The sequence below is a fragment of the Rhinopithecus roxellana genome, chromosome 2 (assembly GCF_007565055.1).
Source record: "Rhinopithecus roxellana isolate Shanxi Qingling chromosome 2, ASM756505v1, whole genome shotgun sequence".
Taxonomy (NCBI): domain Eukaryota; kingdom Metazoa; phylum Chordata; class Mammalia; order Primates; family Cercopithecidae; genus Rhinopithecus; species Rhinopithecus roxellana.
Genome location: NC_044550.1, coordinates 128,520,786 through 128,540,683, shown reverse-complemented (window position 1 = coordinate 128,540,683; position 19,898 = coordinate 128,520,786). Strand labels below are relative to the sequence as shown.

Below are 19,898 nucleotides of genomic sequence, written 5' to 3'. Positions count from 1 at the left end.
AAAGGGTCCCCAAACCTCATTGATTTGTAATGCCTGAAAATTTTTTCCCAATTTAATCTGTACATTTAATGCAACCACAAGGTAATTCTGAAGTTTATATGGACAAAAATATATATTAATACACCCAGAATATTTCTGGGAAAGAATAACGAGGGAGGCTAGCCACACTAGAGACACCCTCAGTACTTAAAACAGTGTGGTAGTCCTCTGTGAGGGCTGATCAATAAAACCAAGTAGAAAGCCCAGATATAGTCCAAAATAGGGATTTTGTTTATTATGACAGTGGCATCTCAAATCAGTGCACAAAAGTGGATGTTTGGTAACTATCCAGAAGAAAATAAAGTCGGATCCGTATCTTACTCCTTACATTAGGAAAAGTTACAAATGGATCAAAGATACAAACGCATAAAATAAAACCACTAAAGCGATCAAGAAACATGAGAACATTTTTTAACAACCTGGGGATGGGAAAGGCAATACATATAAAATTCAAATACTCTTCAGGCCAAAAGACCATAAGACAATAGAAAAACTGCAGAAAATAACGCCACATGTCACAAAGGGCCAATTTTCTTAATATAGCTACATAGGTCCTACAATTCTGAGAAAAACCTCAAAAACCCAATAGAAAACAATGCAAAGGATATGAACAAAGAGTTCACAGAAAAGAAAATACAGACATATAAAATTTAGTATATAAAAAATGCTTAGCATTCCCAGAATATGAGAAATACAAATTAAATCCACACTGAGATCAGGTGTCAGAGAGCAAAGATCCAGACGTTTTCTATAAAGTGTCGGCTGAAAAGGCTATGGGAAAACAGACTCGCTGTTTTCTGGTAGACATATAAATTGATACAAATCCTACTGAGGACATTTCAATACCTGTTAAAATTAGAAATGTGTATTTTATTTACCCAGAATTTGCACCTTTGAGGGTTTATCCTACAAACCCATATAAATGGGAAAAGATATGTGTATAGGTTATGGATGGTAGCATTGTTTCAACAGCAAAAGAATGTACACTATCTAATTTTCATACTGAAGAATTGGTTTTAAAAATTGTGATACACTCAAACTAAGGAAGTACTATGCAGGTATAAAATAAAGGAGGACACGTTTTGTGTACTGATGTGGAAAGATTCTAAATATATATCCTTATGTGAAAAAATAATATATATATAAATGTATATAGTATGCTATCATTTGTGTAAAAGTAGCAACACAAGAAAATATATTTGAACTTCCTTGTGTATGTGTTAAATATCTTGGAAAGGACACAAAATAAACTAATACTAGTTTATCTGTGGGGAGGGAAATTGGTGGCTTGCAGACAAGATGAAAGAAAACTTTCCAAATCTTTCGATTTTGAACCACGTGAACATAGTGACTATTGAAATATGAAATAAATAAAAATTATAGGATATTGCTATGAATTGTTTGTGCAGTAAATTTGAAAATAAATTTAAAATAGGCAATTCTCTAGGTAAATATAAATTATCAAACATTTCAAAAAGAAAAGGAAATTCAATCAGTAATCACGTATCTACCTGCTTGTAAAAGCAGCATATCTGGACTATGTTACAGGACAGTTATAGTAGCTAACCATCCAATATAAACTATTCCCGAGATAGGAAAGACAGCCAAAGCCCCACCCCTTAACTCATTTTATGATGTTAACGTAACCTTTATACTAAAACCAAAGAGAACAGAAAATTATAAGCCAGGCTCCCTTTTGAACATAACAGGATAAATGCTGAATAAAATACAAGGACACCCAAACCAGAATAAGTATTTTAAATGCCTTTGACAAGTAGGAGGGCCAGATGTATTTTTAAAATAAAAATTAGAAGGCCAGGTGTGGTGACTCACGCCTGTAATCCCAGCACTTTGGGAGGCCGAGGCGGAAGGATCATGAGGTCAGGAGATGGAGACCATCCTAGTTAACACAGTGAAACCCCGTCTCTATAAATATACAAAAAATTAGCCTGGCGTGGTGGTGAGGGCCTGCGGTCCCAGCTACTTGGGAGGCTGAGGTGGGAGAACGGCGTGAACCGGGGAGGCGGAGCTTGCAGTGAGCCGAGATCGCGCCACTGCACTCCAGCCTGGGCAACGAGTGAGACTCCGTCTCAAAAATAAACAAACAAACAAACAAATAAATAAATAAATAAATAAATTAGAAAATACATAAATTAGAAAAACATTTTTAAGATAGAAAAAATATGTATATTTTAAATATCCCATGCTTTATACACACATACACACTCATTTCTGATAAAGACCCAGATGTGGAAAGTAAATCCTTAATACATTTAAAAGAGGATAGAAGTCCATTAATTACTTCAAGAGGAAGAAAAGTTTCTTATACTAAGAAGAAAAGAAGCATAGAAAATAAAGGAAAATTTGAGAAATGTGACCACATTAACCTTTTTAAATTCTATGCAAGAAAAGAAAACAGTATAAAGTTTTCCTAAAAGCCAGAAACCAGAAGAATATATTTACAACATATAGCTGACAAAAAAGATTGGTATTCAAAGTATATATTTTTTTTTTAATTTTTTTTTTTTTTTTTTTTGAGATGGAGTCTCACTCTGTCACCCAGGCTGGAGTGCGGTGGCATGATCTTGGCTCACTGCAATCTCCACCTCCCAGGTTCAAGCGATTCTCCTGCCTCTGCCTCCTGAGTAGCTGGGATTAGAGGCGCCCGCCACCATGCCTGGCTAATTTTTGTATTTTCAGTAGAGATGGGGTTTCGCCATGTTGGCCAGGCTGGTCTCGAACTCCTGACCTCAAATGATCCACCTGCCGTGGCCTCCCAAAGTGCTGGGATTACAGGCTTTAGCCGCCGCCCCCGGCTGTATTTTTTAAATACAGACTTACAAGTTCAAAAGGCAAGCACTATAGAAAAGTGGGCAAAAAATGTTGACAGGCATGTCACAGAAGAGTAAGCTCAACTGGCCTACAGACACTTCAAAAGTAACTCAGTTGCACTTGTAATCAAGAAAATGAAAAGGTATACAATTTCTCACCCAATGAATTAAAAATAACTGTGAAACTACTTGCCACCTGCTGGCAAGAATGTTGGGAACCAATTTATCTCATTCACCACAAAAGCATAAATTCGTATAACCATTTTGAATCATGTTTTGAAAATATCTAATAATGTTAAATCTGCACATACCCTGTGACCACATAATTCCATCTTGCCCTGTGTACAAAATTACATTTATAAGAAAATTTATTGCAGCACTGTTTGTAACAGTAACAAATCAAAAACATTTTGAATGTTTATCCACATTGAATACAATTTTATATAGTCATATCATGAAATACGCTAATATGCAGTTAAAGGAATGTATTTGATCTATAGTATATGTACCCATATCGATAAACTTTGAAAACATAATGTTTAACTAAAAAAGCAACATACATATGATCTCCTTTCTATCAAATGGTAGAATACATAAAACAACATTATAGGTTGTTTATGTGCATGCATATATGATCAAAATTTAAACACATGGAGAAAACAGGAACATACCCTTCTACTGTGATTGCCTCTAGGGAATGAGAGAGGACCAAAAAGATGAAGGGGGTGGGCTTCAACTGTATCTGTAATGTTTTATTTATTTTTAAAATGTCATGGCCAAATTTTAATATTTGCCATGTCTGGGTTGTGGGCCTGTGCGTATAATTTCCTATTTAAGTCTCTGAAAAGAGATGAGACCCTTGCCTTGTCTGGATTCTTTTCAGATGCAGAAGCTCTTATACTGAATCTCCACAGCCCAGTGATTTGGGCCATATTACCTGTGACCAGTGTGCTAACTGCAGACCTCTTCTGGGACTTTCCTTCTCTCATTCTGCCCACCTGTCATAACATTTTATTTCTCCATGTTGGACCTATTAATGTCATCTTACAAAAGGCCATTTGCTGTGACCATACCAAGAAGATAGCATATTTTCTGCCACACTCAGTTTCCTCCAAGCAAGCGAGGCCTGTCCAACCTCCATCCATGGTCACCTGAGATGGGCCTGTGTCCCTCATTCTCTGCCTATAGCCCCTGCTATGAAGTGGGTCTTCATTGTACCCTGAGCCATTACTGGCATTGAGTTTTGAGTTACAGAACTGATTCTTTCTCATTCGCATTTCTAGATTTCCTCAATATCCAACAGCAGAGCAAAATGACACACATACTCTTACCTAGTTTCTAGTTTTGACTCTACTTTTACCCACAGTTAATGTTTACTGACAGTTGGAAATTTAAACTATAGGCAGCTTTGTTTTGGTTTGACCTAAATGAGCAGTTTTGATATGAGTTTGATATTTTGGCTATTCTACTCTTTCCTTTGTTTCCAAAGAACAAAGACACTGCAGCAGCATGTATTTTTCTTTGTTTGTGTTTTTAATGAGTCTAACCTAAGTTCCTGAGGATCGAGTTTATACTTGACTGCCTTTGATGCAAAGATTATAATGAGCAACTCAAATACAGGACTCCAGACTGGGTGTGGTGGTTCACACCTGTAATCTCAGCACTTTGGGAGGCCAAGCCGGGCTGATCATTTGAGCTCAGTAGTTCAAGACCAGTTGGGCAGCATGGCAAAACCCCATCTCTATAAAAAATACAAAGAAACTAGCCAGGCATGGTGGCACACCTGTAGTTCCAGCTACTCAGAAGACTGAGGTGGGAGGACAGCTTGAAGCCCAGGAGGTCAAGACTTCAGTCAGCTGTTATCGAGTCACTATACCTCAGCCTGGGTGACACAGCAAGACCACGTCTCAAAAAAAAAAAAAAAAAAAAAAAAAAAATATATATATATATATATATATATATATATAGAGAGAGAGAGAGAGAGAGAGAGAGAGAGAGAGAGATTCCATTGGCTTGGCAGAAAGCACCTTGGAGTGAGTGCAGGAGTCTCCATATGTTAGAGCTGAAATCCTTTTAGGAGAAACATATTTCTGAAATTATAATGAAAGTTGTTGGAAAACATGATCTAATACAAATATATCTGATTTACAGCTTCACATAAAATACATATTTGGGATGTAATGATATTTTAGAACTAGAAAAGACAAGAAATAATATGCTTTTTTAGTTGGTTAAAGTCTTTATAAGTACTTCTCAGAAATTTTGAAAATGTCCACAAATACCTCTTGTCTCAATAGACGTTCTGCCTGATTTCTGGTAATGTTTCTATGGTACCACCTGTAAAAGCAATAAAAATGATTTTTAAATTTTATATTCAGTTTTTTAAAGAAAAAAACAGGGCTTCATTTTCTTCATTTTCTTCATTTTTAAGAACTTACTTAGGATCTGATCTTAGAAAGTTGAGTGTTTTTTTTTAATTCAGATAAACAATAATATATCATTATGGGTTAATTAAGTTTAATATAATTTTATTTCCAAGCCAATATCTAGTTTATTCTATCATATCTCAATTCAACTTCCAATATATACTTAGTATACATTATGAATGATTTAACATTTATAAATTTCCATGAAAGGTATGTGATAAGACCTCATCATCTTGAACAAACACTGAGTTTTGGCAAACTAAAAAAACACTCATTTCTGTCTTTCCTCTCAGAAACTTCCTACTTACATGTTTTTATAGGTGCTTTGTTACACCTTCCAAAAATTAAAGCCCATTCTTACTTTTCTGACACTCCTAAGTGCATTACGTTATATATAGTCAGTAGTTAGTAGATGTTCTCACTTACAAGTGGGAGATAACAGGGGGAACACATAGCCATAGAGATGGAAATAATGGACACTGGGGACTCCCAAAGCAGGGAGGATTGAAGCGGGGTGAGTTGAAAAATGACTTATTGGATAAAAGGTTCACTATTTGGATGATGAGTACACCAGAAACCCAATACCCACCATTACACAATACATTGTTAGAAAAAAGAAAAAAGAAAAAACTTGCACGTGTACCCCCAGATCTAAAATAAAATTTTTAAAAAATCATAAAACAGAACACATGTAACCACCAATACATGAACTTGCCTCTGACACCCTCTCCCGCCCCATCTCTCTCCTGAGTCTCCCGTCACTCACTAAGCTTCAGTCTCATTGGAATTCTTTCCTTCCCCAGATTCACCAACCCCTTTTCTGCCCTCAATCATGCTGTTTTCTCTACATGAAACATGTCATTAAATGACTTTAGAATATCAGAAGTACACACAGTGAACATAATTAACTAATATTGTAAGCTAAACGTACAGTTTGATATGATAATACCTAGTCAATAAGCAAATGTTGTACAGGAAGGAGAAAGAAAAAATGGTAGAACAAAAGAGAGAGAAAGGAAAACTGAAAGGCTTTCATTTCAAAACAAGATTTTAAAAAAAATTTAATGCTTCACGAATTTGCATGTCATCCTTGCACAGGGAACATGCTAATCTTCTTTGTATTGCTCCAATTTTTAGTATATGTGCTGCCGAAGCAAGCACTCAAAAACAAGATTTTAAAGAAGATTTTAAACTTTAAATCTAATATTGCCAGATAGAAGTATGTGACAAATTCAAGATCCTTTAAAATAATTCCGAATTCTATCAGGCAGGAAAGAGATTGAATGAATGGAACTTAGAGGATGCAAGAGCACAGTATTTCAGAATTTCATCTATTTAAATTCGATTATAAAACTTAGAAGAGGTTTTAAAAAAAATATGTAAGTAAAACTGTAACTCTTATACCTAGACAACACTGATTACAACTAAGACCAAATGATGTGCATGAAAGAGTTAGGGACAGGAATCCTATTTACATTTTGTTTTAATCCAGCACGTCCAGCTACGGGTGAGTAGAAACATTCTGTATGTTATGTGAATACCTCTGGTCCCATGTCTCAATCTTAGATTTCTGATCAATAAGTAAACAGTATTGTGTTCTTGAATTTTTGATCTAGAAACTCCATTAGATCTGAGAAGGTGAATCTGCTTCCCTTAGTAAGTGACTTTCTAACTGTGAGAAGATTAAGGATTCCGTGTAGAGATAATGAGATGAATGAAACTCATGCTTCTGTGAAGTTCAGGAATAATCAACATGTTTGGTATTTAAAATATCTATTATTTTAGGAGAATCTGGCATATTAGATTTTTGCCTCTGATTTAAAGGGCATAATTAATTTTAAACTAGTTATTTGAAGTTGAAGATAATTTGACTCGTTTTTAAAATTATATTTATACAGTTAAAGGAACTTTATTTCTCACATTTGTAAGTTTAGTTTATTAGATTTCCAGGATCATTTAAAGACTTGCATAGGGCTTTTTACAATTGTAAATTTGCCCTGTCAGGCATGTGAAGTACTTTGAAAGAAAACTGAATTTATTCAGTTTATTAATGCAAATTAAAAGTTTCCAAAAATTTAATTAACTGAGCTTATAAATCGGATTGATTGTTTAAGGATATCTAGTATGTTGAGTTTGAATTAAGCTGATTATTCTTACTTTTTTAGATTTATATATAGTATATCAAATTTTATAAGTCGAATTTGAGGACTTTCTGAAAACTAGGTTTTTATGTTGTAATGTTGAAAATTCGGATATTCATTTAAAGCCAAAGTAGCCATAAATCTTTCTATGCACAAAGGTTCCCCTGAAATATCAGAACTCCACACTGACGCGGCATTCCTTCTACTATACCCACCCTCCCTCAACACACACTACCTGCTACCACCTTTAGACCTCAAGTCACTTCTTCAGACACAACCCAACATCCTCCATCTAAATTACATCCCCTGCCCCGTTTTCTTCCACAGTGTCCAATACTGTTCCTTCAAAACACTACAGTTGTTTTTTTTTTTTTTTTCTTCAACTTTTATTTTAAGTTCCGGGGTACATGTGCAGGATATTCAATTTTGTTACATAGGTAAATGTGTGCCACAGTGGTTTGCTGCACAGATCAACTCATCACCTAGGTATTAAGCCCAGCATCCATTAGCTATCCTTCCTGATGTTCTCCCTCCCCTTGCCGCCCTTACCCCACCCCCAGCCCCAGGATCCAGTGTGTCATAACACTACGATTTAAAATTGTACATTTATGGGCCGGGCACGGTGGCTCACGCCTGTAATCCCAGCACTCTGGGAGGTCGAGGTGGGCGAATCACGAGGTTAGGAGATCGAGACCATCCTGGCTAACACGGTGAAACCCCGTCTCTACTTAAAAAAAAAAAAAAAAAAAATTAGCCGGGCGTGGTGGAGGGCGCCTGTAGTCCCAGCTACTCAGGAGGCTGAGGCAGGAGAATGGCATGAACCCAGGAGGTGAGCTTGAGTGAGCCAAGATCACGCCACTGCACTTCAGCCTGGGTGACAGAGCGAGACTCTGTCTCAAAAACAAATAAATAAATAAAATTGTACATTTATTTGTGGACTTAGGGTTGTTTAATGTCTATTTTTTCCCAAGAAACTGTAAGTTCTATAACTCTGCATATTTCATGTTGTTATATCTGGTACATCATAAGTGTACAATAAATACAGATGGAACAAATAAGGTGATTTGAGGACTGAAGTAACAAAGGAGTGTTGAATGCCTGTAAATAATAGGCCAGGTGGACCAAACTGTAAATGTTTTTCTTGTTAGTTTCATAGTTCATGAAATAATAATAATCACTAGAATGTATTGAATATTTATTATTCAATATATAACATGTAATAGATAGAATAGATATTATTGTCTCTGCTTTTCAGATCATTCAGAGGTTTAGAGACATTGTGTGACTCTGCCCTGAACCAAAGCTGTCAATGCTGTCAGTCAATGCTGATGCCAGGATTTGGACCCAGGTTGCTCCCATTTATATACACATGCTCTAGTACTTAAACCTAGGGCAGTAACTTTTGTACAGTCATTAGAACAGTGCTTGGGACATAGTAAGTGATCAATAAATTTCAGCGATCACTAATGATAACGATTTTATCTGCATCTTAATAAAGCTGTTTTTAAAAATGGCAATAAAATGAAAAATTAGTTTTCTCATAATTGGAGTCATTTTAAAAAGGATGATTTTTTTAAAAAACTCATATATAAATCAAGGCCCAAGGAAATGAGGTAGCAGTTGTAACCCTAGAGTAGTATAATTCAGATGCTCCAACATCCACAGTATAAACAGGTTGTTATAGCCAGAGTCTAGGCCTTGTCTAAACAGGGTAATAAATGAGCAAATGAATGAATAACGAAAGGGTGGAAAGTAACATTCCTAGGTAGTGATGTCCATTCACTAACCACCAAGCACTGTGTTAGCTACCGTCACAAATGTCTCCTTTAATCGCCTGTAAAATCCAAATTATATGAAAAAAGTCTCATTTTTCTAATTTTTCTGAGCAAGAGATTTTCATATATCTGTCAATACACACAAAATCTCCTCTGACCCGGCCTTGCAAGAGGCCTGTTTTTGTTGGTCAGCTTCAATTCGGGATAGCAGTGAGACCTCATGAGGACATGCTCTTGAGTAGATAGCTGTGGAACTGTTTTTTTCTTTTCTTTTCTTTTCTTTTCTTTTCTTTTCTTTTCTTTTCTTTTCTTTCTTTTCTTTTCTTTTCTTTTCTTTTCTTTTTTTAATAGAGATAGTGTCTCACTATGTCGCCCAGGACAGTCTTGAACTCCTGAGCTCCAGCAATTCTCCCACCTCAGTCTCCCAAAGTGCTAGGGTTACAGGTGTGAGCCACCATGCCGAGCCTTTTTTTTTTTTTTTTTTTTTCAATTTTTAAAAATTGCCATGCTAATCTTCTCTGTATCATTCCAATGTTAGTATGTGTTCTGCTGAAGTGAGCACTTTGGAATTGTTTTCTAAGGAAGGTGAGTTCAGTCACCTGAGGACTTTGATTTACTGGAGATTAGAATCTCGGGAAGGGCTAAATGGCTCCAATAGAGACATGAGGCCCAGTGAAGGTGGGAAAAGAGAGAAGAGACCCTGTGATGGAGCTGAGGAGAGTGACTGGAGAGAGAACAGAAATAGCTACTGGAGAAATCTCATACAGTAATGTAGATGAGTCATCTGTCCTGAAGTCATCTCCTTCTCTCCTCCAATAAAGTCTACATTATTCACCAAAGCTTTCGAATTTGAATTTGTTTTAGGAGAGATGTACTGAGTTAGGCCTCTAGGTGGGCTTTATTACTAGCAAGACCAACCAAGGGGGTTCTCTCATTCAATTGCATTTGCTGCCTGGTTCTCAGAGAAGCACTTGTCTTAATGCCTCAATGCATATATTACCTACTGCCACCTGGTGGAAGCATATGCTAATTTTAAGATAAGGGCCCAAACCAGATGGAGGTGAGGGAGATGCTCAAACTGAAAATCTAAATTTATAAAAAACATATGACTAGTCTCAGTTCTACTGCTCTCTACCTGTAATCTATCAATCTTCTCATCTGCAAAATGAGGGGCTAAAAAAGTGATTGCTAAGATTTCCTCCATCTTCCAAATCTGTAATTGTAACAAAAATAGATTTCAGGCGGAACTCTAGTGAACATGCCAAATGGTTCTTCCAAACTACAGCATTAGCCTAGTTCTTATCTTCAACTATTTCTAAAACACATAAAAACATGAGCCAACATATAGTCATTTATCTATATGGTTAAGTCCAATTTACCACTCATTGAAAATTTAATGTCATTTTCTAAAGTAAATTTTCCAGTTAAAATATATAGTAAAACAGGTACCAGATGAATGTTTGGTTTCAGACTGTCACTGTTAAAACAGAAAAAGTGGCTATACAAAACAGAACAAAAATAAGTTTAAGAAAAAGAAGTTTCTGAATGGACCATGATAAGGATCAAACGTCTCTTTATTATTAATGCTGTCAAATGTGTTACTTTCTTTTCCTTTTACAGACCCAAAACAGTATCTATACTTACAAGCTGCCAAAATGTCTCTGATGTTCATAGGTTAATCATAGGTTATATTTTGGAGAAGACTTACTCATATATTTCTAAATTAGTTATTTTGTTTTCAGTCACATAGTTGCTTGGGATTAAGCCTTCATTCCTACAACAAAAGAAAAAGCAAAAAATCAAAATGCTTGGCATGTTTGTGGCATTATCATGGCAACAATCCTTTTAAAACCTCAAGGATGTAGGGGGAAATCAAATTCATTTTACTGATTAAATTGCTAAAAGGAGAAAAGAAAGTTTTTTAAATTTCAAACTCAACAAAAATCTCTGTACAAGAAATGTATTAAGATCCCAACTTGTAACATGAGTAGTTTAAGAGGTTTTATGACCCCACAATCTTTTCAGAGAGAAAAGGGGGCACTTAAATGATCATCTGATATCATAGTGACTGTGTTAAAAACACAGCAATTACAAAGACATTGGCTTCATTCTTTTCAATTGCTGAGGAGTATTCCATAGTATAGGTTTTCTAGTTTAGCCACTTCCCTAGTAGAAGCAATGCTGTAAAGAAATCCTTGAACATGCCTTCTTGTACAGAAGTAAGAATATTTCTCAAAGATAGATAGCAAGGAGGGGAATCGCTAAGTCACAGGATATGTGCATCTTTCAGGATATGCAACAAATTGTCCTCAAAGGAGGATATACCAATTTACACACCTATCAGCATGGTAGAGGCTTCACTTTTCCTATACCTTAACCAACATTTGAAATTACAAAAAGATCTCCAAGACATATTATTGAGAAATAAGAGTAAGTTGCAGAATCATGCATAAAGTATGATAAGATTTAGGTAATGAATTCTACAAACAATACCATATATTTTGATATGTGTATGTAAGTGCATTGAAAATAATCTGAAAATGGATAACAGTATTTACTTTTGGGGAGACACTTGGGTTTGCAGGTAGTGGCAAAGTACAATTTTGATATTAATATTTGCATATTATATTTTTAAAAACTCTGTTCATTTACTGTGAAATAAAAAATTCCATTTTTAAGTCTGAGGCATGCCAATAGCATACCCGCAGGTGTGGCTAATTACACAGTCCTGAACCTACTAATGCCTCTTTTTCCACTGAAAAGTCTCCATTACATGTTGAGAACTGTTAAGAGAGCCACATCATTGAGAAAATGTAGTTGGAGAGGTATGTAATTTACATGCTTATAATACTTGGATACTTAAAATATCCAAATCTTGGCAAATATCAGAAATCAATGCCAGCCTTCTCTCTCAGGAAGTCCAGATATTCCTCAGAATTCTTCTCAATTCAGGACTCCAGTCAGGCATTAACCATCTGTTGCAACTGACACAATGAAACCTATCTGCATCCCAGGATCTTTTCTCTTTCTAATCTAATTCAGCAGCAACTGCAATGTTTTCTTTCAAAACTTGTCATTGTAGAAACATAAAAGTGAATAAAATACTATTTCTGTTCTTACCTTAGAGCTTAACAGGAAAAAACCGACAAATTCCCAAATGAAAGCTCAAATTACAATAAGAACCTACATTGTCAGAATTTCCATTGTACAAATAAAGAAACAAAAACTCAGAGAGGGTAAGTGACTTGCCCAGGGACACACAATAGTAAGCGGCAGCATCAGGATGTGAAGCCAGATGTACCTGATTCTGAGACTGTGCCTGGAAACTGCCTGAAATCATTGTTGTCTCATTCTCTCACATACCTTGGGGGAGAGGGTACAGATTCCATTTCACGCAGAGGAAAGAGTTATAAGCCTGAGTCACTAAATAGTCTTCTTTGTTTTGGAGGAATTGGATACAGACTAAGTCATGTAAGTGTCTTACCCCAAACGGTCTCTTGCCTTCCACCAGTGAGGATTGTATTTCTCCAGTATCAGGTATTCTTCTGCTCTCCTTAAGGCTAAATTACAGGGTTCTCTGGGCAGAAAATCATAAAGTGCCTTGACTTGGATCTTCTCTTCAGCAACCTCAGAGGGTGGGAGGGGAGGCAGTGGCTTTCGTTTTGATGGCTGCACACAGCCCGTGTTGGACTGTGAAAACCAAGAAATGAGTTGTTTTACAATCATTTTAATAATTTGTACTAAAAAATATAGGGATAAAATATTTGCCTTCTGCCTCACTTTTCTTATCCAGCTACACCAAGGCAGAAGCCAGGATGGGATAAATGTAGAAAAGGACTAACCATAAAACTCCTTTTGGATCCAGCAATACACTCATCATTTTGTACACTTTTGAGATAACAAGCTCTCTTGCCAGCACTTCACTGGACTTTTTAATATCAAAATTCTCAAAAGATGATGTACTCTTCTTCAATAGTTTTACCTTGTTTTAAGGATTTTTTTCTCCTTTAAAGAAGACAAATGGCCTTTTTCTTTGTATGTGGCGGCAGCTCGTGCTTGGGTTTACCATACTTCCTAAGAATGCTGTTTCTCACTGCAGTGAAAACTAATCTCAGCCTCAAAATGACAGGAGCCAGAATATGTTTTTTCCCACTCATTGCCCATTTTCAAGTTCTGCCTGTAAATATAAGTAGCCTATTTTAACTAGTCTTTTCTTTTTCCTTTTACTTTCTTCTAGAACATTCCTTCACAAATTATTGAGCCCTTATTTTATGCCAAGCATGATACTAGATTCTGGGTAACAAACAGCACCTCGTGAATGAAGACTCTAAAAAGATAACCTTTTCCATTCCCCTCTTGCCTATCAAAATGATACTCACTTGCTTCTTATTTGACAATTGACTGAGCCATGGCCTGCGACGCTGGGTGTGTTTTTCTGGAAGCTCTTCATCTGGGCTCAGGCTTATCTGTGTTCTTACTTGTCTGACATTGAAAAGCAATCATGTTACAAATAATTATTTGTACAAAAGGTATCTATACATCCACTAGATTTTCACAGAAATAGTAGAAACATCCAGGTCTCCTTCCAACTCCATTTTCATTTAGAAGACTTCCTAACTCCATCTCCCTGGGCAAATTACTAGTTTTAAGAACTTAAGTTTCCTTATCCAGGAGCTAGAGGTGCTAAGAGCATAGAGTTGTTATAAAATAAAATTGAAAAAGCATGTCACATTCCCAGTAGAGTCTGGTGCATCTTTGGGGCATAAAATTACAATCATGGTAATAAAAACTTACTCTGTATCTGGCTCAGTGCTTGTCATTTTATATTCATTACCTCATTTGATGGTGTCTTTTTGTTATAAATAGATACGGTATAGTGATTAGGAACATAAGTTTGAATCCCAGCTCCACCATTTCATAGTGTGGCCTTGGGTAAGCAATGTAACCTATCTAATCCTCAATTTCCTCATCGGTAAAATGGGAATTGTAAAAAAAAAAAAAAAAAGTAGGCGGTTTTGAGAACTGTATGAATTAATAAACATAAATCTTTTAGCGTAATATCTGATATACAGGACGCTCCTGTTAAATGTTAGCTTTTTCTGTTAACATGCTGCCTTGGATTTACTTCTTACAGAGTCATTTACTGCCACCGAAGTATAAGATACACCGATAGTTTTGGGGAGATAGATAACTAAGATAGGATTCTTGCCCTTAAAGGGAAAACTACATATTGGAGCACAGACCTATAAACAACATACATGAAATAAAAATTAAGTGGAGAACCATGCCGCACAAGGTGGGAACACAATGGGATGAACAACTAAGTCTGAAGGATCAGGAAAGGATCCCAGATGACCTGACATTTGACCTAGACCTGAATTCAACAGGGAGAAAATGGAAGAAGGTTCCCAGGTAGAGAGAACAGCAGGTGCAAAGAGACATGGTGACTCCATAGGTATTAAAGAAACTGAATTAATTAATTTTCAAGAAATTGCCCTTGGAGTAGACTTACCGCTTCTGCACTGAACAGCAACAGCAGCAACAGAAAACCGACTGGATGGTGTTATCTGAAAAGCAGGTCATTTCTCAGCTGTTAGAAAGCCATGAGTACATGATATTGAGGGAGTCTCTAAGGGATGGGTGATACGAATTACTATAAAGCGTATGAAAGTCTCGATCGTGCCTTCCTTCACTAGTGGAAGACAAATAACTGTCAGTCACTAAAGCAAAAAATAAGTTTCTGGCACCTTGGCCAGTGTGGTTTCCCTTCTCAGGCTCTTCTCCTCTGGCCTGGTTTTCGCATTTCCTCAGTCTGTGAGTGATAAATGACCAGTGTATTCTCTTTTACCTTTGTCAGGGCTAATGTTCACTAACAAATGTACAAGGGAATAGGATTCCAAAAGTGATGCTCTCCTAGGAAATCTGTTAGCAGGGATTTTGAATTAGGTCTGTCGTATTTTTTTAAATTAAAATGCTTAACACATAGGCTCTTTTTAAAAATTCCATCAACATTTCAGTGGGATGTTATTTCAGTGGGATGATTCTTTTATTTATTTCTTGCAATTAAAAATTGTTCTAAACCTTAGCAGCGTGTTAGAATTATCTGAGGAGCTTTTAAAATATTCTGGTGCACAGGTCATGCCCTGCATACCCCAGACCAAAAAAAAATTAGACTATCTGGGGATGAATCTAGGTATTGGTATTTCTTTTTTATTTATTTTTTATTTTACTTTCAGTTCTGGGATACATGTGCAGAACAAGCAGGTTTGTTACATAGGTATATACGTACCATGGTGGTTTGCTGCACCTATCAACCCATCATCTAGGTTTTCAGCCCCACACGCATTAGGTATTTGTCCTAATGCTCTCCCTCCCCTTGCCTCCCAACCCCTCAACAGGCCCCGGTGTGTGATGTTCCCCTCCCTGTTGTCCATACGTTCTCATTGTTCAACTCCAACTTATGAGTGAGAATATGCAGTGTTGGGCTTTCTGTTCCTGTGTTAGTTTGCTGAGAATGATGGCTTCCAGTTTCATCCCTGTCCCTGCAAAGGACATGAACTCATTTGTTTTTATGGCTGCATAGTATTCCATAAAACATAGGCTCTCACTCTGGAATAAGTTTAAAGATAAACTGAATATTTGAAGAAAGAACTAGCTAATAAGTCTAGGTTATGCCTAGACTTTTGTTGTCAAATTTCATCATTATTTGATTTAAGTGAGATGATTTCCATTTTTAAAGTCCATAAATAAGCCAAGGGTGGTGGCTCATGCCTCTAATCCCAGCACCTTGGGAGGCTGAACCAGGAAGATCGCTTGAGCCCAAGAAGTTTGAGATCAGCCTGGGCAACATGGTGGAACCCCATGTCTACCCCAAAAAGCTTTTTTAAAAAATTAGCCAGGCATGGTGGTGCATGCCTGTAGTCCCCAACAGTCAGGAGGCCAAGGTGGGAGGATCCCTTGAGCCTGGGAGACGGAGGCTGCAGTGAACTGAGATTGCACCACTGCACTCCAGCCCGGGTGACAGAGTGAGACTCTGTCTTAAAATAATAATAATAATAAAAGACCATAAATAAATTTTGAATTTCAAAAGGATATTTTATTTTCATAGAACTTACATTTCCCCATCAGTTCATACTCATATCGACATCTGAAAATATTCTGGAGGCAGCAGAGTACCTTAGAGGTGAGCATTCACTTTGAGGGGGGACAGACCTAGGGTTTAGGCCTAGTCACCTGGCTGACTACATCTTGGATAAGTCTCTTTACTTATCTAAGTCTTAGTTTTCCTAACTGTAAAACTGAGGTAAATAGTATGTACTCCCTTTGAAAAGCCCTAGAAGGCAGAGATAAATGTCTAACTTTGTGACTTTGAGTAAACTAGTAAATGTTCTGTGTCTCAGTTTCCTCATCTGTAAAATGGGAATAATAGGATGGCTAACATGTAAGCCAATGGTGAGGACTAATTAAATTGATTCATGTAAAACACCTAGACCAATACCACGTGTATGGTAAGAGGGTAATCAAGAAGACTGATTGTAATAGGATCATGGTGAAGAACCAATTAGATAACATCTTTTAAAGTCCCTGGAACATAAAGGGAAGTATTATCAGTCAGGATCCCAACAAGAATCAGAAGGCACACAAACTGGGATATGTTGAGAAGGATTTATTTATAAAAGGAAGTATAGAGATGTAGGTAGAGCGTAGTAAAACTACAAGGATAGTGCAGGAATCCAGAGCTGTGCCATCACCACACCTAACCAAGTGAGGAGGGAAGGGAAGGTTACCAGAACCTAGAAGGCGGGGGGGTCTGTGGCCCAAGCCACCTGGAAAAGAGCACGTATCATCCATCCAAGGACACAGATGGCCCAAGGAGACTTCATAGCAAGAAAATCAGGAGGATTAATATCCTTACTCCACTCTCCTCCCTCCCTCCTTGCTGGGCTCTCCATTGGCCTAACCCAGAAGGAAGCCAGGTGGTTATATGTAAATCACACAGGAGTTAAGAGCAGGCTGGTGAAAGGCAGAGAGTGGACCAGCAGGGAGAGGGGCAGGCAAGAAACATCCAGCACAGTACACCCCTCAGCATCCATCTTTTCTTTCTTTTATTTTTTTAGACAGAGTCTCACTGTCGGCCAGGTTGGAGTACAGTGGTGCTATCTTGGCTCACTGCAACCTCCTCTACCGCCCAGGTTCAAGTGATTCTCCTGACTCAGCCTCCCGACTAGCTGGGATTACAGACGTGTGCCACCACACCCAGCTAATTTTTTATAGTTTTTAGTAGAGACAGGATTTCACCATGTTGTGCAGACTGGTCTTGGACTCCTGACCTCAAGTGATCTGCCCATCTTGGCCTCCCAAAGTGCTGGGATTATAGGTATGAGTCACTGCACTCGGCCCATCTGAAAGTGGATTCCTGTAGGATTTGGGTTTTTGTTTAGTCTGTTCTTTGTGGGGTTGCTACAGTTTTCCATTGACCAGGACTATTAAGAATATTAAGAAATGAAGCGAATGCATTCCCTCATTTTTAAACAAAGTTCTCTTTGCCATAATTGTGAAGCACCAACCTAATTTTCCTCTATAAATCAGGATAATCACCCCAGCTACTCTGACCCCCTTCAGAGCCTATAAATTCAGTAGTACAAGGAATCCCATAGTGGCCAGAGGGCAGTTCAACTTTCAATATTCCTTAATAAAAGGATTCTTCTCTTGGCAATGGAATCTCCAAACCTACAAAAACCAAAGTCACAGGGAAAGTAAACAACAATACTCTGGTGGGCTACTAGATGAAATGATGAGAGAGGCTGCTCCAATCTCCACCGCTTTGTTTCCAGACTCATGTATCCTGGCTATGGAAAAACAAAAGCATATAATGTATCCTGGCTATGGAAAAGCAAAAGCATATGATGCTTTAAGACATTTATTGCATCCTACAGGACCCTACCTGAACTTTGCAAGATGTTGTCTTCCAGATGTGATTGTAATTGAGCCTTTAAAAGGCCGTTCTTCTGTTCTATCAAGTCAGCTGCTTTGGAGTTATGGGACACATGGTAAGGTATTCGGGGCCACTGAACTAAGAAAAAGCTAACTCCCTCCACAACATGGGTCATCTTGTCAGTCTCTGGTTATATCTTCCTATTCTGTCCCCGTTCTAAGAAATTCAACCACATCCCTTTCCCCAAGATCTCCTTGTCACCTGTCTTCCAATTTTGTTCCTTCCAAGTTCGCATTGGCAGACCAATTTGTTTTTACCATTGCCCGTGAATCAAGGTAGATCAATGTCTCAGACTATCTCTTTTCCTAATGAAGTGAATAAACTTACGTGTTTCCTGAAGTTCTGGGAGGACTTTATTTCAACACTATCTATCAGGCTACCTCTGAATGAGGCTGTAGTACAATGGCTGTTTCCTGTTGGTGTACATTTATGATGCAGATCTTCCTGTAAATCAAGCCAGAAATTTTTCTCCCATAAGCTGTTGGAGAACTACCCAAGAGGCCACTGGTGTGAGTTGAAGTAGAAGCAGAAAGAGCAAGTACAATGTGAATAGATGTTGCATGCTTATGAAGCTTTCTTGAAGCTTCTGGATCTACTAGGGCCCATTTTCACATATGCCACTTCTGTATTAGGATAGAAAACTAGTATGCATGACCAATTGCATAGTCCATTGAATCAGATAACACACAGCTCATGATAAGCAGCTTGGATCACATAAATATTTGATGATCCATGATTAAGCATTTAGTCTTTACCAGTAGCAAGTCAGGAGCTGTTTTTTAGATGGAAAATATTCCTAAGGGTTTGTGCTGCAATTTTCTTATTGGGGCTTTCCTGAAACGCCATAAAGCCAGCATCTTGCCCTCTCTTTGCCCTTTATCCCAAGCAGTACCAATGACAATTGGATTAATTGATAACTGAGTTATTTCTCCAGCAGAGGGTATCTCTGGACCTCTAAATATATGACCAAATAAACTCCAGACCCAACTCTGAATCTGCTTCCTAGAGCTACTTCTGATACAAGAGAAAACATGACATATTTAGATTAACTTTGAAAGGGTTATTTATAAAGGGACTAATCACAAAGGAGTGAAAACCACAAAAGATATACAGGAACCCAGGTCCAGCAGTAGTGGAACTGTCACCATCCCTAGGTTCAAAAGGACCAGGATGGGGAGACAGAGTAAAGTAGAGCAAAGATCACTTTGAGGAGATGAATGATCTGCTGTTTAGGGACACAACAACCTCACTACAACTTCATTCCAGGGTTCCCAGTAGGTGTAATCCAATCAGAACCAGAGGGCTTAGGAGGACGTTGAACTAACCTTACAGATTTTTGTTTCCAAGATAGAGTTTAGGATGGAGAGGAATGATTATTAAAAGGTGGGGAACACTGAGCCATTTTGGAGGCTGGCTGCAAAATTTAATTCCTACACATTATCAATACATACTAGTTCCTTTCCAATCAAAGAAGTTGATCTTCCAAACCTACATTCATACATCTGTGACTTATCTTTCTCTGATTTGGACATCACCCGCTCAGTTGTTGAGCCATTGACACACTGATGGTCTAATGGGAAATCTCTCTTCTCTACCCTGGACATACAGTTCAAGTCCAAGCCCAGGCAAGGACTCACCTTTGCACCCACTGCTGTTTCATTGCTCCCCCTGATTTCTCTATTCCTTTCTCT

General features: G+C 37.6%; 1 protein-coding gene and 1 non-coding gene across 5 annotated transcripts in view; both read right to left on the bottom strand.

Moving 5' to 3' along the window:
• Positions 1 to 19,898, bottom strand: part of TXK (TXK tyrosine kinase) — a 67,341-nt gene that overhangs the window by 32,807 nt on the left and 14,636 nt on the right. For 2 of the 4 annotated variants that reach the window (XM_030919603.1, XM_030919612.1), the window contains exons 1-5: positions 14,725 to 15,270; positions 13,592 to 13,694; positions 12,697 to 12,902; positions 10,921 to 10,986; positions 5,153 to 5,207 (exon numbers count right to left, since the gene is read on the bottom strand). In XM_030919603.1, coding sequence (XP_030775463.1) covers positions 5,153 to 5,207; positions 10,921 to 10,986; positions 12,697 to 12,902; positions 13,592 to 13,694; positions 14,725 to 14,795 — 501 coding nt within the window. In that variant the 5' untranslated portion in view covers positions 14,796 to 15,270. Of the gene's footprint in view, positions 1 to 5,152; positions 5,208 to 10,920; positions 10,987 to 12,696; positions 12,903 to 13,591; positions 13,695 to 14,724; positions 15,436 to 19,898 lie in introns of those variants that run through there. The other 2 variants (XR_004053977.1, XM_010370804.2) reach the window with 2 other exon arrangements.
• Positions 6,350 to 6,457, bottom strand: LOC115895813. The gene has a single exon (XR_004055915.1). It is a non-coding gene; the product is annotated as a U6 spliceosomal RNA (small nuclear RNA).